We start from the raw sequence: 21398 nt of genomic DNA on the forward strand, positions 1-21398 counted from the left end.
GCCAATATATTATGCCCACAAACATTGTCAGCAAGTTTGGTGAAGATGGGATGAAAACTGTTTAACTTAGAGACCGGACATGCTTTGGATGCCAACCGCCCGCCATGGGTGTTCACATAATACGCCCCGCGTTTTCAGAGACTGGCATATAAAAAAGAAATCAGCAGTTTGTAAAAATAAATATTTTACATCTTGTACTAAAAAATATACAAGATTCAGCAATGTTATATTCTCTGGTCCCTTCAATAAATTTTAACAGTTTTCCCCTTATAAAAGCCTGTGGTCGTGTGGGCTTTTGAATATTTTATTTCTGCTTATAAACAGACTCAATCAAATCAAATCAAAATCTGCCATAATTTTGCTTGGCTGCATTCTATTTTTACAATGGATATTCTTATTATTTTATCATTATTTTATCATACAGATTTTAGGTGACGTTTCACAATCCTGGATCAAATACTTTTTGAGATACATGTGACACAAACTAAGGACCTAAATTTTTATGCATATTTTTGACTAAGTCAAGGGCACACTCTGGTCTGGCTGTGTTGGCTCCCAATTAAAACACCATTTGCACAACTTTACCTGCTGAATAACAATCCTGTGAGGTCTGATCACCCTGGGTCAAATATTTTTTTAGATTTGCACAATGTGGACAGTTAAGGGCACTTTTAAACTGGAACATTAACAGGTGCCTTCATAAAATAAGTTAAAATCAATGATCTTATATTTATAAAGGGAGATAATACAGAGAAAATAATTAAACTGCAAATTTCCTCAAGCTGAATTCAGTCTATTTTGAAATAAATGAGCCTGTCCCTTGTGACAAAGACTATCCTGCAACTGAAGATATCGTGTTCCAACTTTAATTTCATAAATGTCGAAGTGAGAAATATTTTCTTCCTTCCACACACCAATCCTTTCTAAAACTATCATTATATCTAGGAATCTACAATTAAAGGATTTATTCAACTTTATTGATGCCTAATGTGGCATTTTCTCCAATCTTCATCATTCAAAATTATATCTGCTTTATTTTTTTCCAAGATTTGAAACTCATTTAGGAAATGCATGTCTAAGGTTATATAACCAGATTATTCTATCATTAGTGCAAGAGCAATCTGGCAGGGAAATGTTGAATTTAAATGGGAAATAAATCTTTAGATTCTTAACTGAATTTTGGAAGAAAATCAAAAGCATGAGATAAAAGTACATTTGAACTTTCTTTTGACTGTTTTATAGAAGGGGTGCTCAAATTTATATGTTGACAAATATTTCGATTTTTTTTTCGACTCCAGGTCAAATACTTTTGAGATACACGCATGCATGCAGCCAAGACTTTTCGACCCTTAATGCATATTTTTGACTGTGAGAAGGGTAAAAGCTTTGCACAAACTGGCCGAAATATAAACAAAAAACTGCAACTTCAAATGCAGAATAACAATTCTGTAAAATGGGACAGAAACTTTATTGCTGTTCATGCATAATTTGACTATGTTAAGGACTGTAACTGTGGTCAAAATGAGTGAAATCTGATATAAAACCAGGGTGCTGATTGTCAATAACACTTCTATAATATTCAATTTCTCTAGGTCAAACACTTTTCGAGATATTTACCACACAAGCCAATCACAAAAGTCAGAGGGACATACAGACAAGAGCTAATCTAAACCCTAATCTTTTGGCAGGCTGTTGGGAGAGGTGGACAGAGGGGTGGGGGCACAATATTTAGTTCTTTCACAGTAACAAAGTTTCTATCCTGCCTCTGTGCATGTGCTAAAGCTACAGAATCAGAACATTATAGCTATAATGCTGCAGTAAATCTCATTGGCTCATGTAGAAAATGCATAATATTGCACACGAAAATGGCTTAAAATTTAGTCAACCTTCCCGGCAGGCATACCTGTGATATAAACGATCACGGCAACAGATATTTAATCTTAATCAATAAAGATCAATTACAATCCAATGCATAAAAAAAAATATATTGACAATATCTTTTTCTTTTCTTTTTTTGGAAACAAAAACAGGTCTCAAGATGTCAAACTTCTCATAAAAATTCTCATGATTTATTTTAACAAGACCTATTTTCAGATTCTGTAAAATGTTGTTAAACTGTCTATATATCATCACAATAATTTACTATTTGCCAATGTAAGATGTAGGCAATTTTGTGAAAATGTAACAGTATCTGGATAAATTTTTTTTCAATACTTGGAATATATTCTATAATTTTTGACCAGTAAAAAATTTTGGGGCACTTTCTGACCAGTAAAAAAATTTGGGGCGAGTGGTTTTAGATTACCCCCAAAACAATTTCTTGAGCCGGATATTTCCATGTGCATCTACTATACCAGTGGCAGATTATTTTTCTTGTATATAATACCATATTTTACAAATTATAGAACAAATAAGACACAATAAAGTAAAAAACTTTCTTTGTACTTCTCATTATTACAGTAGCATATTTAAATAAAGCAAGGGAAATAAACGTCCACAAACAGAAATGACATAACGATGTCATGACATTTTCTCGGCAGTTAACAAGTTCCAGTTTAGTTTTTGTAATTTGTAAGGTAATGTTATACTTTTTCCTTAAAATAACTTATTTTAAATTTAGAAATAATTACTAAAAGTAACGAAGAGCAACTATCAAGGTATTTGATTTTTATCAAAATTTAAATAAACCAAACATAATCTACGCATATACTGTTAGTGCACAATCATTGTCATTAACAGCATGAATGTCATCAGGCATGGGGGTGCCAGATAGGTTTTGCCAGCATGGGTAAAATGGCAGAAAGAGCCAGTCTGGTGTGCAAGAAAAATGAGCTTAAAACTTCCCACAAATTAACAAAATGATAGTAATTAATGATAATACTAAAAGCAAAATTATTTTATCAAACAGGTATCTGATTCCTCCATATCTTTTAGATCTTACACCTCTGAACAAAGTCTAGCTTTTATCTTGACAGAGGTGAAATTGTGCGTCTGATGTGTATGTAAGAACAAAAAGGATAAACTTCTATCTAATGCATTATATATAAGCTTAGTAAATGACAAATTGTCACCTTAGAGCAAAAAAGTGAGTATGTGCTTCTTTTTGTCAATACAATTATCCATCTTTTGTGCCAAAGTGATGACAGTAACAGAAAGCCTGGGGAGTTCCCGCTTATTAAAACTGACTTATGACAAGAAGATTATCCAAACTTTATCTTGTAAAATAAGCTCACTGTTTCTTGTCAATTTCTAATCAGTTATTATGTAATTCTGTTCTCTTTTTTTTCTGCCAGTGATCACAGAGCTGAAAATTACTTCTTTTTGTGACAAGGAAATAGAAGAAAAATAGATGTCTTTAAATTCTTTTAATTACATCGATTTTGAACACCTTTTCCCTGAACACTAATAAGTTAAAATAGCACTTTGATACTGAATCATCTGTCATAATTCCATAAAGTGACTACTTTTAATAATAGAAATTTCATTCAATTTTTCCATTAAAATAAAAGCCTGGTAAGAAAAAAAATCACCTTTGTTCTCTCGAAGCAGTATACTGTATTAAATTCAGTTATTATAAATGATTATGTCAGAGTGGACATCACTGCTTCAGGACATGTATGGACATTTTATTCACATTTTTGTTATCTAATGCATTTAATAAATACATTTTGAAAATATACTGTCTTTTTATACTTCTTTAATTTGCTTCTGGGAAATTTCATAAAAGTTGTGACTTCTAACAGAGCATAATATCCTCATAACTAGAATGTGTCTGTAGGACACAGGGTGTGCCCTCCCACTGGTATATTTGTCACAAATAAGGGGAAATAATTCAAATGTTTGCATTCTTAATTGGGTATAGCCTCAAAAAAAAAAATATGATAAGGATTCATTATTCTATACCATATATATTTTTTTGAGCTATGAGCATCACAAACAAAAAATCCACTATTTTGGCTATTTCAAGGGCCATAACTCCGTAATAAACACAAAGATTTTCAAGATGAATGCCAAGTGTGCAAGGTCACATTATGATAAAGACTCAAGCAAGGTTTCATGATTTTACATTAAATACTTTTTGAGTTAGGCACATAATTAGGTGAAAATGTGCATTTTTTTTACTATTTCAGTGGCCATAACTTTAAAAATAGGGGGAGAAGCCAGCAAATAAATAAGAGGGGTGCAAGTTCATATCATGATAAAGACTCATGCAAGTTTTCATCCATTTATATCATATACTTTTTGAGCTAGGTGCGTCACAAGGTGAAAATGTGCATTTTTGACCATAAATAGGGGGTGGAGGCAGATAAAAAAAATAGGAGGTGCACAAGTTCATATCATGATAAAGACTCATGCAAGGTTTAATCAATTTATATGTAATACTTTTTGAGTTAGGCACGTCACAAGGTGAAAATGTGCATTTTTTTACTATTTCAGGGGCCATAACTCTCTATATAGGGGGCAGATCCAGATGAAAAATAGGAGGTGCACAAGTTCATATGATGATAAAGACTCATGCAAGGTTTAATCAATTTATATTAAATACTTTTTGAGCTAGGCACGTCACAAGGTGAAAATGTGCATTTTTTTACTATTTCAGGGGCCATAACTCTGGACATAGGGGGCAGATCCAGATGAAAAATAGGAGGTGCGCAAGTTCATATCATGATTAAGACTCATGCAAGGTTTCATGAATTTATATCAAATACTTTTTGAGCTAGGCGTGTCACAAGGTGAAAATGTGCACTTTTGACTATTTCAGGGACCATAACTCTAACAAGAGCTGTCTGATGACAGCGCGCTCGACTATTCGAAGAATTGATTGAAGAATGGGGTCAAAATATTTCCATGGATATTCAGACAAAAGAAATAAATAGATTAGACAAACAATGTTCCTGTATTACGATGATTTCGATAAGTCTTGCACTAAATGGCAATATATGAGGCAATTTCAAGGTCAAACAACAGCTGTCTGATGACAGCGCGCTCGACTATTCGAAGCATTGATTGAAGAATGGGGTCAAAATATTTCCACGGATATTCAGACAAAAGAAATAAATAGATTAGACAAACAATGTTCCTGTATTTCTTTGATTTCGATAAGTCCTGCACTAAATGGCAATGTATGAGCCAATTTCAAAGTCCAAAAAGGGCCATAATTCAGTCAAAATAGTTATGTACTCTTGCCTACAGATGGAAATCATAATGATAAATAAGTGTTCAAAGTTTAAAAGCCATATGTCAAATAGTTTTGACAAAACATGGATTTGTATGAAAACAGAACCAATTTCAAAGTCCAAAAAGGGCCATAATTCAGCCAAATTAGATGACAGAGTTATGTTCTCTTGCCTACAGATAGAGACTATTATACTAAACAAGTGGTAAAAGTTTCAAAGCCATATGTCAAACACTTTACTAAAAATATGAACTGGTACGAAAAACTTATCCAAGATTTCTAAGTCAAAAGCGGCCATAATTCAGCCAAAATCCTTGATAGAGTTACGTACTCTTGCCTATAACTGGACATGGTGATGGTAAACAGGTGTTGAAAGTTTCAAAGCTTTATCTCAAAAGACTTTGTCAAAATATGAACTGGTACGGAATATTAACCCAGATTTCTAAGTCAAAAAGGGCCATAATTCAGCCAAAATCCTTGATGGAGTTATGTGCTCTTGCCTACAACTGGACATGGTGATGGTAAACAAGTGCTGAAAGTTTCAAAGCTTTATCTCAAAAGACTTTGTCAAAATATGAACTGGTACGGAATATTAACCCAGATTTCTAAGTCAAAAAGGGCCATAATTCAGCCAAAATCCTTGATGGAGTTATGTGCTCTCGCCTATAACTGAACATGGTGATGGTAAACAAGTGTTGAAAGTTTCAAAGCTTTATCTCGAAAGACTTTGTCTAAATATGAACTGGTACGAAAAACTTAACCAAGATTTCTAAGTCGAAAGGGGCCATAATTCAGCCAAAATCCCTGATGGAGTTATGTACTCTTGCCTATAACTGGCCATGGTGATGGTAAACAAGAGTTGAAAGTTTCAAAACTTTATCTTTAAAGACTTTGTCAAAATATGAACTGGTACGAAAAAATTAACCATGATTTCTAGGTCAAAAGGGGAAATAATTCAGCCAAAATCCTTGATGGAGTTATGTGCTCTTGCCTATAATTGGCCATGATGATGGTTAACAAGTGTTGAAAGTTTCAAAGCTTTATCTCAAAAGACTTTGTCAAAATGTGGACTGGTACGAAAAACTTAACCAAGGTGTGACGCCGACGCCGTGGTGAGTAGGATAGCTCTACTTATTCTTCGAATAGTCAAGCTAAAAAGGGCCATAATTCAGTCAAAATAGTTATGTACTCTTGCCTACAGATGGAAATCATAATGATAAACAAGTGTTCAAAGTTTAAAAGCCATATGTCAAATAGTTTTGACAAAACATGGACTTGTATGAAAACAGAACCAATTTCAAAGTCCAAAAAGAGCCATAATTCAGCCAAAATAGATGACAGACTTATTTTCTCTTTCCTACAGATAGAGACTATTATACTAAACAAATGATAAAAGTTTCAAAGCCATATGTCAAACACTTTACAAAAAATATAAACTGGTACGAAAAACTTAACCAAGATTTCTGAGTCAAAAGGGGCCACAATTCAGCCAAAATCCTTGATGGAGTTATGTACTCTTGCCTATAACTGGACATGGTGATGGTAAACAGGTGTTGAAAGTTTCAAAGCTTTATCTCAAAAGACTTTGTCAAAATATGAACTGGTACGGAATATTAACCCAGATTTCTAAGTCAAAAAGGGCCATAATTCAGCCAAAATCCTTGATGGAGTTATGTGCTCTTGCCTACAACTGGACATGGTGATGGTAAACAAGTGCTGAAAGTTTCAAAGCTTTATCTCAAAAGACTTTGTCAAAATATGAACTGGTACGAAAAACTTAACCATGATTTCTAAGTCAAAAGGGGCCATAATTCAGCCAAAATCCTTGATGGATTATGTACTCTTGCCTATAACTGGCCATGATGATGGTTAACAGGTGTTGAAAGTTTCAAAGCTTTATCTTAAAAGACTTTGTCAAAATATGAACTGGTACGAAAAACTTAACCATGATTTCTAAGTCAAAAGTGGTCATAATTCAGCCAAAGTCCTTGATGGAGTTATGTGCTCTTGCTTATAACTGGTCATGATGATGGTAAACAAGTGTTGAAAGTTTCAAAGCTTTATCTCAAAAGACTTTGTCAAAATGTGGACTGGTACGAAATACTTAACCAAGGTGTGACACCGACGCCGACACCGACGCCGTGGTGAGTAGGATAGCTCTACTTATTCTTTGAATAGTTGAGCTAAAAATAGGGGGTGGAGCCAGACGAAAAATAGGAGGTGCGCAAGTTCATATCATGATAAAGACTCACGCAAGGTTTCATCAATCTATATCAAATACTTTTTGAGCTAGGTGCATTACGAACTTCAGACGGACGCACAGATGGATGGACGCACGAACAGACGGACTGATGCATGGACAAGAGCAAATCTATATGCCACCACCACTCATGCTGGGGCACAAAAAACATGCAGTGATATGGCAATTAGCTGAAGTAAAGATGGAAATTCACAAAAGATCCACAAATTAAACAAACAAGGAAGTCCAATTTTCAATAAAAGGTTAAGAATCAGAAAAATGTCTGCAAAGTAAACAACCATGTAGTGATATGACAGTCAACTGTAGTTAAGAATGAATTCAGTAAAATGCCTACAACGTTAACGACAATGTAGTGATATGACAGTCAAGTGAAGTTAAAAATGAATTCAGTAAAATGTCTACAACGTTAACAACACAGTAGTGATACGACAGTCAACTGAAGTTAAGAATCAGCAAAATGTCTGCAAAGTTAACAACCATGTAGTGATATAAAAGTCAACTGAAGTTAAGAATGAATTCAGCAAAATGTCTATAATGTTTACAATAATGAAGTGATATGACAGTCAACTGAAATTAAAGAGTGATTTCAGCAAAATGTCTACAACATTTACAACAATGAAGTGATATGACAGTCAACTAAAGTTAAGAGTGATTTCAGCAAAATAGCAACTGAAGCAAAAAATGAATTCAGCAAAATATCTACAATGTTTACAACAATGTAGTGATATGACAGTCAACTGAAGTAAAGAATGAATTCAGCAAAATGTCTATAACTTTTACAACAATGCAGCGATATTTGTCAGTCAACTGAAGTAAAGAATGAATTCAGCAAAATGTCAACAATGTTTACAACAATGCAGTGATATGACAGTCAACTGAAGTAAAGAATGAATTCAGCAAAATGTCTACAATGTTTACAACAATGCAGTGATATGTCAGTCAACTGAAGTAAAGAATGAATTCAGGAAAATGTCAACAATGTTTACAACAATGCAGTGATATGACAGTCAACTGAAGTAAAGAATGAATTCAGCAAAAGGTCTACAATGTTTACAAAAATGCAGTGATATGACAGTCAACTGAAGTTAAGAATGAATTCAGCAAAATGTCTACAATGTTTAGAACAATACAGTGATATGACAGTCAACTGAAGTAAAGAATGAATTCAGCAAAATGTCTATAACATTTACAACAATGCAGTGATATGACAGTCAACTGAAGTGAAGAATGATTTCAGCAAAAGGTCTACAATGTTTACAACAATGCAGTGATATGACAGTCAACTGAAGTAAAGAATGAATTCAGCAAAATGTCTATAACATTTACAACAATGCAGTGATATGACAGTCAACTGAAGTGAAGAATGAATTCAGCAAAATGTCTACAATGTTTAGAACAATACAGTGATATGACAGTCATAAAGAATGAATTCAGCAAAATGTTTACAAAGTAGACAACAATGCAGTGATATGACAGTCAAATGAAGTTAAGAATGAATTCAGCAAAATGTCTACAAAGTAGACAACAATGCAGTGATATGACAGTTAACTAAGTTAAAAATGAATTCAGTAAAATGTCTACAACATTAACAACACAGTAGTGATATGCCAAATTGAAGTTAAGAAAGAATTCAGCAAAAGGTCTACCAAGTAAAGTATACAACTATGCAGTGATATGTGAATGAATTCCATTTTTTTTTTTTTTTTTTTTTTTTTTTTTTTTTGATTTAACGTCACACTGACACCTGATAGGTCATATGGCGACTTTCCAGCTTTAATGGTGGAGGAAGACCTAGGTGCCCCTCTGTGCATAATTTCATCACAAGCTGGCACCTGGGTAGAACAAAAGACCTTCCGTAAGCCAGCTGGATGGCTTCCTCACATGAAGAATTCAACGCCCCGAGTAAGGCTCGAACCCACATCGATGAGGGGCAAGTGATTTGAAGTCAGCGACCTTAACCACTCGGTCATGGAGGCCCCTAAGAATGAATTCAGAATTCAGCAAAATGTCTACAATGTTTACAACAATGCAGTGATATGATAGTCAACTGAAGTAAAGAATGAATTCAGCAAAATGTCTACAATGTTTACAACAATGCAGTGATATTTATCAGTCAACTGAAGTAAAGAATGAATTCAGCAAAATGTCAACAATGTTTACAACAATGCAGTGATATGACAGTCCACTGAAGTAAAGAATGAATTCAGCAAAATGTCTACAATGTTTACAACAATGCAGTGATATTTATCAGTCAACTGAAGTAAAGAATGAATTCAGCAAAATGTCTACAATGTTAACAACAATGCAGTGATATGACAGTCAACTGAAGTAAAGAATGAATTCAGCAAAATGTCTATAACATTTACAACAATGCAGTAATATTTGTCAGTCAACTGAAGTAAAGAATGAATTCAGCAAAATGTCTACAATGTTTACAACAATGCAGTGATATGACAGTCAACTGAAGTAAAGAATGAATTCAGCAAAATGTCTACAATGTTTACAACAATGCAGTTATCAGTCAACTGAAGTAAAGAATGAATTCAGCAAAATGTCAACAATGTTTACAACAATGCAGTGATATGACAGTCAACTGAAGTAAAGAATGAATTCAGCAAAATGTCTACAATGTGTACAATAATGCAGTGATATTTGTCAGTCAACTGAAGCATGGTTCATACAGAATATCAGAGACAAAATTCAAGTACTTTTCAAGGACTTTTCAAGGTTTTTTTACAATTTTTCAAGCACTATTTTTTTTTAAAATCACAACCTAATCTGAACAACTTTTATTATGTAATGCAAAAATAAAACAACCATCACTTGTCACACCTTTAAAAAATGATGTAATTCGATTATTAGATTGATGTGATTCACTATTTTGCTGAGGTTTAACGCTTTTCTTGTGATTTTTTAGCGCATTCCTACTAATGATACCTCAAAATTTTGTCACACGACGTACAAATACACTTCGTTCTGTCAGCTCTATAGGGCTTCAGCCACTGTTTGTATTCGTCTTTTGTCTCCCGCTTACTTGAGTAAACATGTTTATTTTTCTTACACATTTTAATTCACTGGAAACATGCGCAAATAGCTAAAAATTGCGAGTTATTATTCCCCGTATGTTTTTAAATGGAAACGGAAACATGCAAACGGTGATATAATAGAAATAGCACTCTGTAAATATCGATAAAGTGTGGCCGTAGACCACTATAATAGCATATGAGAGACCCGATCCTGCAATTTCACCAATTTATTTTATTTTCTCCGATTTATTTTAAGCCTTAAATTCTTTTTGTAAAGCAAAGTTACTGAGAGAATATTTTCAAGGAGTGAAAGGTCAAATTCAAGGAGTTTTTTTCAAAATTCAAGTACTTTTCCAGGTTTTTTAGCGTTTTTGTCATTTTCAAGGAGTTTTCAAGGACTACCATCGAATTCATATAACGTTTACAACAATGCAGTGATATCTGTCGGTCAACTGAAGTTAAGAATGAATTCAGCAAAATGTCTACAATGTTTACAACAATGCAGTGATATGACAGTCAACTGAAGTTAAGAATGACTTCAGCAAAATGTCTATAACTTTTACAACAATGCAGTGATATTTGTCGGTCAACTGAAGTTAAGAATGAATTCAGCAAAATGTCAACAATGTTTACAACAATGCAGTGATATTACAGTCAACTGAAGTAAAGAATGAATTCAGCAAAATGTTTACAATGTTTACAACAATGCAGTGATATGACAGTCAACTGAAGTAAAGAATGAATTCAGCAAAATGTCAACAATGTTTACAACAATGCAGTGATATGACAGTCAACTGAAGTAAAGAATGAATTCAGCAAAATGTCTACAATGTTTACAACAATGCATCGATATGACAGTCAACTGAAGTAAAGAATGAATTCAGCAAAATGTCTACAATGTTTACAACAATGCAGTGATATGACAGTCAACTGAAGCGAAGAATGAATTCAGCAAAATGTCTACAATGTTTACAACAATACAGTGATACAACAGTCAACTGAAGTAAAGAATGAATTCAGCAAAACGTGTACAAAGTCGACAACAATGCAGTGATATGACAGTTAACTGAAGTTAAAAATGAATTCAGTAAAATGTCTACAACGTTAACAACACAGTAGTGATATGCCAAATTGAAGTTAAGAAAGAATTCAGCAAAAGGTCTACCAAGTATACAACTATGCAGTGATATGTGAATGAATTTTTTTTTTTTTGATTTAACGTCACACCGACACCTGATAGCTCAACTTTCCAGCTTTAATGGTGGAGGAAGACCCCAGGTGCCCCTCGGTGCATAATTTCATCACAAGCTGGCACCTGGGTAGAACAAAAGACCTTCCATAAGCCAGCTGGATGGTTTCCTCACATGAAGAATTCAACGCCCTGAGTAAGGCTCGAACCAAAATCGATGAGGGGCAAGTGATTTGAAGTCAGCCACCTTAACCACTCAGTCACGGAGGCCCCTAAGAATGAATTCAGAATTCAGCAAAATGTCTACAATGTTTACAACAATGCAGTGATATGATAGTCAAGTGAAGTAAAGAATGAATTCAGCAAAATGTCTACAATGTTTACAACAATGCAGTGATATTTATCAGTCAACTGAAGTAAAGAATGAATTCAGCAAATTGTCTACAATGTTTACAACAATGCATCGGTATGACAGTCAACTGAAGTAAAGAATGAATTCAGCAAAATGTCTACAATGTTTACAACAATGCATCGATATGACAGTCAACTGAAGTAAAGAATGAATTCAGCAAAATGTCTATAATGTTTACAACAATGCAGTGATATGACAGTCAACTGAAGTTAAGAATGAATTCAGCAAAATGTCTATAACGTTTACAACAATGCAGTGATATGACAGTCAACTGAAGTCAAGAATGAATTCAGCAAAATGTCTATAACGTTTACAACAATGCAGTGATATGACAGTCAACTGAAGTGAAGAATGAATTCAGCAAAATGTTTACAATGTTTACAACAATACAGTGATATGACAGCTTGATGGCTTCCTCACATGCAGAATTCAACGTCCCGAGTAAGGCTCGAACCCACATCGATGAGGGGCAAGTGATTTGAAGTCAGCGACCTTAACCACTCGGTCATGGAGGCCCCTAAGAATGAATTCAAAATTCAGCAAAATGTCTACAATGTTTACAACAATGCAGTGATATGATAGTCAACTGAAGTAAAGAATGAATTCAGCAAAATGTCTACAATGTTTACAACAATGCAGTGATATTTGTCAGTCAACTGAAGTAAAGAATGAATTCAGCAAAATGTGTATAACGTTTACAACAATGCAGTAATATTTGTCGGTCAACTGAAGTTAAGAATGAATTCAGCAAAATGTCTACAATGTTTACAACAATGCAGTGATATGACAGTCAACTGAAGTAAAGAATGAATTTAGCAAAATGTGTAAAAAGCAGACAACAATGCAGTGATATGACACTCAACTGAAGTTAAGAATGAATTCAGCAAAATGTCTACAAAGTAGACAACAATGCAGTGATATGACAGTTAAGTGAAGTTAACTGAAGTTAAAAATGAATTCAGTAAAATGTCTACAACGTTAACAACACAGTAGTGATATGCCAAATTGAAGTTAAGAAAGAATTCAGCAAAAGGTCTACCAAGTATACAACTATGCAGTGATAAGTGAATGAATTTTTTTTTTTTCGATTTAACGTCACACCGACACCTGATAGTTCATTTGGCGACTTTCCAGCTTTAATGGTGGAGGAAGACCCCAGGTGTCCCTCCATGCATAATTTCATCACAAGCTGGCACCTGGGTAGAACAACAGACCTTCCGTAAGCCAGCTGGATGGCTTTCTCACATGAAGAATTCAACGCCCCAAGTAAGGCTCGAACCCACATCGATGAGGGGCAAGTGATTTGAAGTCAGTGACCTTAACCACTCGGTCACGGAGGCCCCTAAGAATGAATTCAGAATTCAGCAAAATGTCTACAATGTTTACAACAATGCAGTGATATGATAGTCAAGTGAAGTAAAGAATGAATTCAGCAAAATGTCTACAATGTTTACAACAATGCAGTGATATTTATCAGTCAACTGAAGTTAAGAATGAATTCAGCAAAATGTCAACAATGTTTACAACAATGCAGTGATATGACAGTCAACTGAAGTAAAGTATGAATTCAGCAAAATGTCTATAACGTTTACAACAATGCAGTGATATTTGTCAGTCAACTGAAGTTAAGAATGAATTCAGCAAATTGTCTACAATGTTTACAACAATGCAGTGATATGACAGTCAACTGAAGTAAAGAATGAATTCAGCAAAATGTCTACAATGTTTACAACAATGCAGTGATATGACAGTCAACTGAAGTAAAGAATGAATTCAGTAAAATGTCTATAACGTTTACAACAATGCAGTGATATTTGTTGGTCAACTGAAGTAAAGAATGAATTCAGCAAAATGTCTACAATGTTTACAACAATGCAGTGATATGACAGTCAACTGAAGTAAAGAATGAATTCAGCAAAATGTCAACAATGTTTACACCAATGCAGTGATATGACAGTCAACTGAAGTAAAGAATGAAGTCAGCAAAATGTCTACAATGTTTACAACAATATATCGATATGACAGTCAACTGAAGTAAAGAATGAATTCAGCAAAATGTCTACAATGTTTATAACAATGCAGTGATATGACAGTCAACTGAAGTAAAGAATGAATTCAGCAAAATGTGTACAAAGTAGACAACAATGCAGTGATATGACAGTCAACTGAAGTTAAGAATGAATTCAGCAAAATGTCTACAAAGTAGACAACAATGCAGTGATATGACAGTTAACTGAAGTTAAAAATGAATTTAGTAAAATGTCTACAACGTTAACAACACAGTAGTGATATGCCAAATTGAAGTTAAGAAAGAATTCAGCAAAAGGTCTACCAAGTATACAACTATGCAGTGATATGTCAGTCGACTGAAGCCAGAACCAAATTCAACAATACCTAATATTAGTCTACAGAGTTAACAAGCAGAGTTGATTCCTTTGGATATTAGTTTTCTGAGCTACTTGCCCTACTTAATGTCCTAGGAAATAATATTATGTCAAATCTTGTAAGCTGAAATTGAACCATTTTAATAATTAGAAGTCTTCTGCTCTTGTATTTTTCCCTAACCTCAAAGGCAACAAACTGTCACAATTGTGCATAAAAAAAGCACAAAATACAAATCTGATTACCTAGACTCCATAGTGAAAAGTTTTTTGCCATATATCATTTACACCTTCATTTTTTTCTCCAGACAATCTTCTACTAGCAACAGGAGTCACAAAACATTACAAATCAAAATGACTAGCAGATGGTACCCTGTAGAGATGACCAAATAAAACTCACTGCAATAATTGTAATTATCTTCTATCCATCTGTAGAAATAGTTATTGTAACTTTTGTTTGATCCACCTTTTACAATATAGGATTTTTTTTCTTGATTTCTCTGATTTGAAACAGTTACCAAGCAATAAAAATTCCTTTGCTGGTTTTTAACAACTGTCTTCAAATCAAATGTCAATTTTAACATATATTTTATTACTAACTGAACAAGGGTGCCATAGTCAGAAAATACGCCTGTCGCGAGCTTGTTAAGTTGTCCTTCTTGTATCTAACTTTGACCTCTAAGTGTGACCTTGACCTTAGACCTAGGGACCTGGTTCTTGCACATGACACTCCGTCTCATGATGGTGAACACTTATGCCAAGTTCATCAAAATTCCTCCATGCATGAAGAAGAAATGCTCCGGACAAAGTTGTAATTCTTGTATCTGACCTTTGACCTCTAAGTGTGACTTTGACCTTAGACCTAGGGACCTAGTTCTTGCACATGACATGGTGAACAATTGTGCCAAGTTACATAAAAATACCTCCATTCAAGAAGAAGAAATGCTCTGCACAGTCATGTTTGATTTTGACCTTTGACCTCTGTGACCTTGACCTTAGACCCAGGGACCTAATTCTTGCGCATGACACTCCATCTCGTTGGTTGTAAGCTCTGTATATTATCTTGATGAGGTTGATTATATTTCCAATTCCATGAAACTCTTCCCAGCATTTTATTAAGACAGTTATGGAGCAGACAAGACAGACTGGCCAACAGATGGACATGCCCAACTACAGTATAGTAGACAAGACAGATTGGCCAACAGATGGACATGCCCGACTCCAATAAAGCAGACAAGACAGAATGGCCAACAGATGGACATGCCTGACTCCAATATAGTAGACAAGACAGAATGGCCAACAGATGTATGCCTGACTCCAATATAGTAGACAAGACAGAATGGCCAACAGATGGACATGCCCAACTACAATATAGCAGACAAGACAGACTGGCCAACAGACGGACATGCCTGACTCCAATATAGTAGACAAGACAGACTGGCCAACAGATGTATGCCTGACTCCAATATAGTAGACAAGACAGAATGGTCAACAGATGGACATGCCCAACTACATTATAGCAGACAAAACGGACTGGCCAACAGATGGACATGCCCGACTCCAATATAGCAGACAAGACAGACTGGCCAACAGATGGACATGCCTGACTCCAATATAGTAGACAAGACAGACTGGCCAACAGATGGACATGCTCGACTACAATATAGTAGACAAGACAGACTGGCCAACAGATGGACATGCCCGACTACAATATAGTAGACAAGACAGACTGGCCAACAGATGGACATGCTCGTCTACAATATAGTAGACAAGACAGATTGGCCAACAGATGGACATGCCTGACTCCAATATAGTAGATAAGACAGATTGGCCAACAGATGGACATGCCTGACTCCAATATAGTAGACAAGACAGATTGGCCAACAGATGGACATGCCCAACTACAATATAGTAGACAAGACAGACTGGTCAACAGATGGACATGCCCAACTACAATATAGTAGACAAGACAGATTGGCCAACAGATGGACATGCCTGACTCCAATATAGTAGAAAAGACAGACTGGCCAACAGATGGACATGCCTGATTCCAATATAGTAGACAAGACAGATTGGCCAACAGATGGACATGCCCAACTACAATATAGCAGACAAGACAGACTGGCCAACAGATGGACAAGCCTGACTCCAATATAGTAGACAAGACAGACTGGCCAACAGAAGGACATGTCCAACTACAATATAGTAGACAAGACAGATTGGCCAACAGATTGACATGCCCGACTCCAATATAGCAGACAAGACAGACTGGCCAACAGATGGACATGCCTGACTCCAATATAGTAGACAAGACAGGCTGGCCAACAGATGGACATGCCTGACTCCAATATATAGTCCCACATACACTTTGTATCTCAAGTGCTCAATGGAAAACTGATGTAACTCATTCTTTATTTTATATCAGTTAAGAGTTAGGTCCAGGTTTTGGAAAAAAAAATTCAATATCACCAAGTCGCAGAAAGAGTTAATTTACATGAAAATTAAACAGCATATAAAACATGTATATAAGTCTACAAAAGCATCATGAATTTGCTCACATATGTATTGAATTCTGGAAAGAAACTGCATGAAGGGGCCATACTTCTGGACAGTTCAATGCCTTTAAACACTCACCATTTTTAAAGAACTGTTACATGTCTTTGTTTTAATGCAATTGCAATTAACTTCACATAACTAGGTTAAATATTGATTTGAACAATTGTTTACTTTTATTTCTTTACAAATGGCATTCTTTTATAAAGAGGGACAACTTTTGAGAATATTTAAAGTATCCAATGGTACAGGACAGTAAGGTAAAACATGTATTAGACAGGTAGATTGTTGGTAAAAATGTTGTTCCTTTACCAAACATTTCTGTTATCTGGTGATATACTGCTAAACCTTAAGAAAGTTTCTGTTCAACCTTCCATCTGATGGTATGATTATCTAAACATTTACTTATAAATGTAAATAAACAGCCATAAAACAAACTGTAATTTTGAAAGACGGTGAGAAAAAATCTTAGTTTTTTGTCAGATTTTTCTTTTTTAATTTGGTGAAGATTAGATGAAAACTGTTTAACTTAGAGGGCGGACAAGGCTAAATCTGCAAATTTTCGAGTAATTCAAGGGCCATAACTCAAGAGTGCCTAGGGGGATTTTGCTGGTTATCGAACTTGGCCGAGATATTATGCCCACAAACATTGTTACCAAGTTTGGTGAAGATCAGATGAAAACTGTTCGACTTAAGAGTGTGGACATGCTTTTGGACGCCAACCGCCCGCCACGGGTGTTCACATAATACGCCCCGCTCTTTCGCAGACAGGCATTTAATAAAAAAATCCATTTTGACAGTTAGCTAGCTGACTGCTTTAAGTCGTCAAGGTCTTAGCCAAAGGATACAGATTAATAAACATATTTTTCATCTTAGACCTGATTCTGAGATACACCTAGAGGAAATAATGACTGGAATGATAGAGCACAATAATGGAAAAATTTTTACAAATAAAGTAGGGGAAAATAGTGTTGCTGTTAAATATAAGGAACATTTGTGGGAAAACAAAGAATTGGCAAAAGCTTTTTAAAAAAAAAAAAAAAAAAAAAACTAAAGGAAAAACATACTTGTTTTAGCAGTTCAAACTGTATCATTCGTTTTCGAGCTTCTTCGACATGAGCTTCTAACACATTTACACGTTCCTGTAAAAACAACATTTAGGCAAATAAGATTAATAACCCTGTAAAAAATAAATAGCCAGTTTCAATTGAACAAAACAGAACATACCCTTGAATAATTTGAACAAGAAACGCGGCAATGCCACGAAACCAGGTTTTCAACACTTTTCATAAGAATAAACAAGAGAGCCAGAATGTCACAATATACGCCCGTCACAGCAAATTTCTTTACTCTAGCACCTGTATTTGCAGATGTAATTTTAATTTTGTGGTTGTTTAGTAATCATTGTAATTCTTTTGTTTTTCTAAGTCCACAAAAAAACTCCTTACCAGGTAGAGATACCTTAAAATACACCTAAAATTAGAAAGTAACAACTATATGTTGTACCACAGAAAAGTGGTCTTGGTTTTTCCCTACGGTCAATTATAAAAAAGTTACAATATAAGTTATTTATAGTAACAACTAAGGGAAGTTAATCTTAAAAAAAAAAAAGAAAAAAAAATACAAAAAAAAATAATTGTAAGTCCACACAGAAATCCTTACCAGGTAGAGATTGGTCAAAATACACCTCAAAATTGGATGTAACATGCATGTTGTACTACAGAAAAGTGGTCTCGATTTTTCCGTACGTCTAGTAATGAAAAAGTTACAATATAAGCTATTTATAGTAACAACAAAGGGAAGTAATTCTAAAGAATGGAACTGGGCAAGACACTTCGTCTCATGATGGTGTATAATTGTGCCAAGTTACATCAAAATCCCTCTATGCATGAAGAAGATATGCTCCGGACAAACTTTTCATTCTTGTATCCTTTGTCCTCTATGTGTGACCTCCCGGCTGTAGAATGTCCATGGCCAGATATTTTTATACATGGTTAAAACATGGATATCCATGGCCAGAGCATGGATATCCAGGTGAATTAGGAGTTTTGCCATGGAAAAGTTGAATCCATGGACAGTTGTCCAGGGATGAAGGCAGGGATATCATGGACATTGTCCATGGAAAGTGAATAGCAGCATGGACATGGTCCATGGTCAGCTTTTCTGTTCACACTTAGAAATTCTCTGATGAATAAGGCAGAAAAAGTTTTAAGTCGAAAAAAATGGGAATTTTTTTTTAAATTATTAATTCATTACTGTCCTTAGTTTTATGGTCATATAGGTATTCAAATTAATTGAAATGAAACAAGGAATGTAACTAAATAAAATGTTTTCATTTTGCATATTAAAAAAAAAGTAAATAAGAATTATATCATTTTATTAATTCATCTTGACAGTTGATGTAATAAGATATCATAAATCATTGAAAATATAGCCCACTATATAAGCTATTTATTTCTTTCAGTTTGTTATTGAACATCTCAAACAATGGCACCGAAAAAAATACAGTAGTTCATAAGGATTAAATGTCATATAGTCAAAGAAATTGTATGAAATTATGCTCATATATGTAAACTCTTCATATTATAAACTGAATTAGTCTATGCCTTCGATAATCCAGGCAGTGATTAATTATCTAGCTTTTACAGCCAGTTAATACACTGCTGTTCAATGTGTACTGTTGTATAAATGAACTGATAACATCTGGAGATTCTGACCAAGATAAAGACCAATGGAAATGCAGGCTTCTGAAGCCGTTTTACACATGTAGCCCCAAGAAATAATCCCAATACTTTTTTATTTTTTTTCTGTGATCTTTGCAAATTCTGTGAGCAAATAAATGGAAAAATTCTCATAAACTGTGTATATGTATGTATGTATGTATGTATGTATGTATATATATATATATATATATATATATATATATATATATATATATATATATATATATATATATATATCATTCCAGATATTCCCTTCAGTAACTATACTGTACCAAGGAATATTGCTCATGAATACAAAAATTTGAATGTAAACAGGAAGTGCTTTGTTCTAGATGTTGGAGGCAAAATGGAATGGAGCTAAATAATTTTGTACCTTGAAATTCTAAAATGCTTTTAGAGAGATATCAGGTAAGAACATTAAACTTTCTAAACTAAAATATAATTTAAATCTATATATCATAGAACTAAAATAAATAGACTGAAGCAGGAACTTGATTCATCTCGGTGGCTTAAACTTTCACCTGGTTACAGGTACTTTTTAAGGTATATGTGAATGATACATAATTATGCTTCTGTAGCAACAGTTTATTTAATGCATATAGTTCTTGCAGTTTTCTATTATTTTAATACTCGAAAAGATTACAACTAAACCATGCTTTGTACCTTTTAATTACTACACGATAGGACTTTATATTGTAATGTTAATATTTCAATATGTTACAAATCAAACAAATAAAATATTTACTAAATGAATACAAGGTTGGGTAGTTATTGGCCGCTCAAAAACAAAGATGTACTTGACGAGGTATCTCGCCAAGTATGTGAATAAAGTAACCGGAAGGAGACCAGGCGCGTCTGCTAAAATTTGCAAACTATTACAATGAAACTCTGCACTGTCACATAATTTACACTCTCATAACGTGGTAGCAACACCGGCTAATTTCAACATAACGTAACTCTGCACTGTCGGACATAACGAGGTAGCAATACTGACTAACTTAAACATAATGTGGCAATTCACGGCAACTTCGGTGCCAGTAGTCACGGTATGATAGTTACCAGACACGACCAGGTATCCGGGAATGACGGGTCAACACATACCAAAACCACTGCGTGAAGGAAAGCAGTAAGTTGCATGCTAGAGGGTTGATAACGCAATACAAAGCAATACGCAATACAAAGCAATACGCAATACAAAACTAGATTTCGCCAGGTACTATGGGCAAAACCTATTCAACCCTAGCCACATAACAACATAAGAGTAACCACATAAGAGTAACACACGCCGAAAATACAGTGCTTTGTAAGTTCTCGCCAGACAATAGATGTATTTTTATGAAACAATATTTATTTCCAAATTATACTTATCAGTTTATTGTAAACTAATGTAAGCAGACACGCCTGATCACCTTCCGGTTTATAGAATTTTCCGATATGAAAATAGAGCGACGTTAATTATAAAATACAAAGAAAAGAATATTGTTCGCAAATATGGCTACATAAATGGCCTTCAAATATTTCTCGGTGAGAATATTTACAGTCACATTGATCTATTTTCTCAAAAGTTCAGTGATTGTCTATGTCACATTTAACAGTACTTATCATATTTTAAATGAATGCACAAATCACATGAAATTTAAACAAGAACTTCCAGGAACAGTTCAGTGATTGTCTATTT

The 21398-nt window shown here is 34.4% G+C and overlaps 1 protein-coding gene across 1 annotated transcript in view; it reads right to left on the reverse strand.

Annotated features, from left to right (window-relative positions):
- Positions 1 to 21398, reverse strand: part of LOC123548496 (leucine-rich repeat and coiled-coil domain-containing protein 1-like) — a 373147-nt gene that overhangs the window by 78651 nt on the left and 273098 nt on the right. The window contains exon 19 of the mRNA XM_045335795.2: positions 18065 to 18139. Coding sequence (XP_045191730.2) covers positions 18065 to 18139 — 75 coding nt within the window. The remainder of the gene's footprint in view (positions 1 to 18064; positions 18140 to 21398) is intronic.

Source organism: Mercenaria mercenaria, chromosome 6 (genome assembly GCF_021730395.1).
Source record: "Mercenaria mercenaria strain notata chromosome 6, MADL_Memer_1, whole genome shotgun sequence".
Lineage (NCBI taxonomy): Eukaryota > Metazoa > Mollusca > Bivalvia > Venerida > Veneridae > Mercenaria > Mercenaria mercenaria.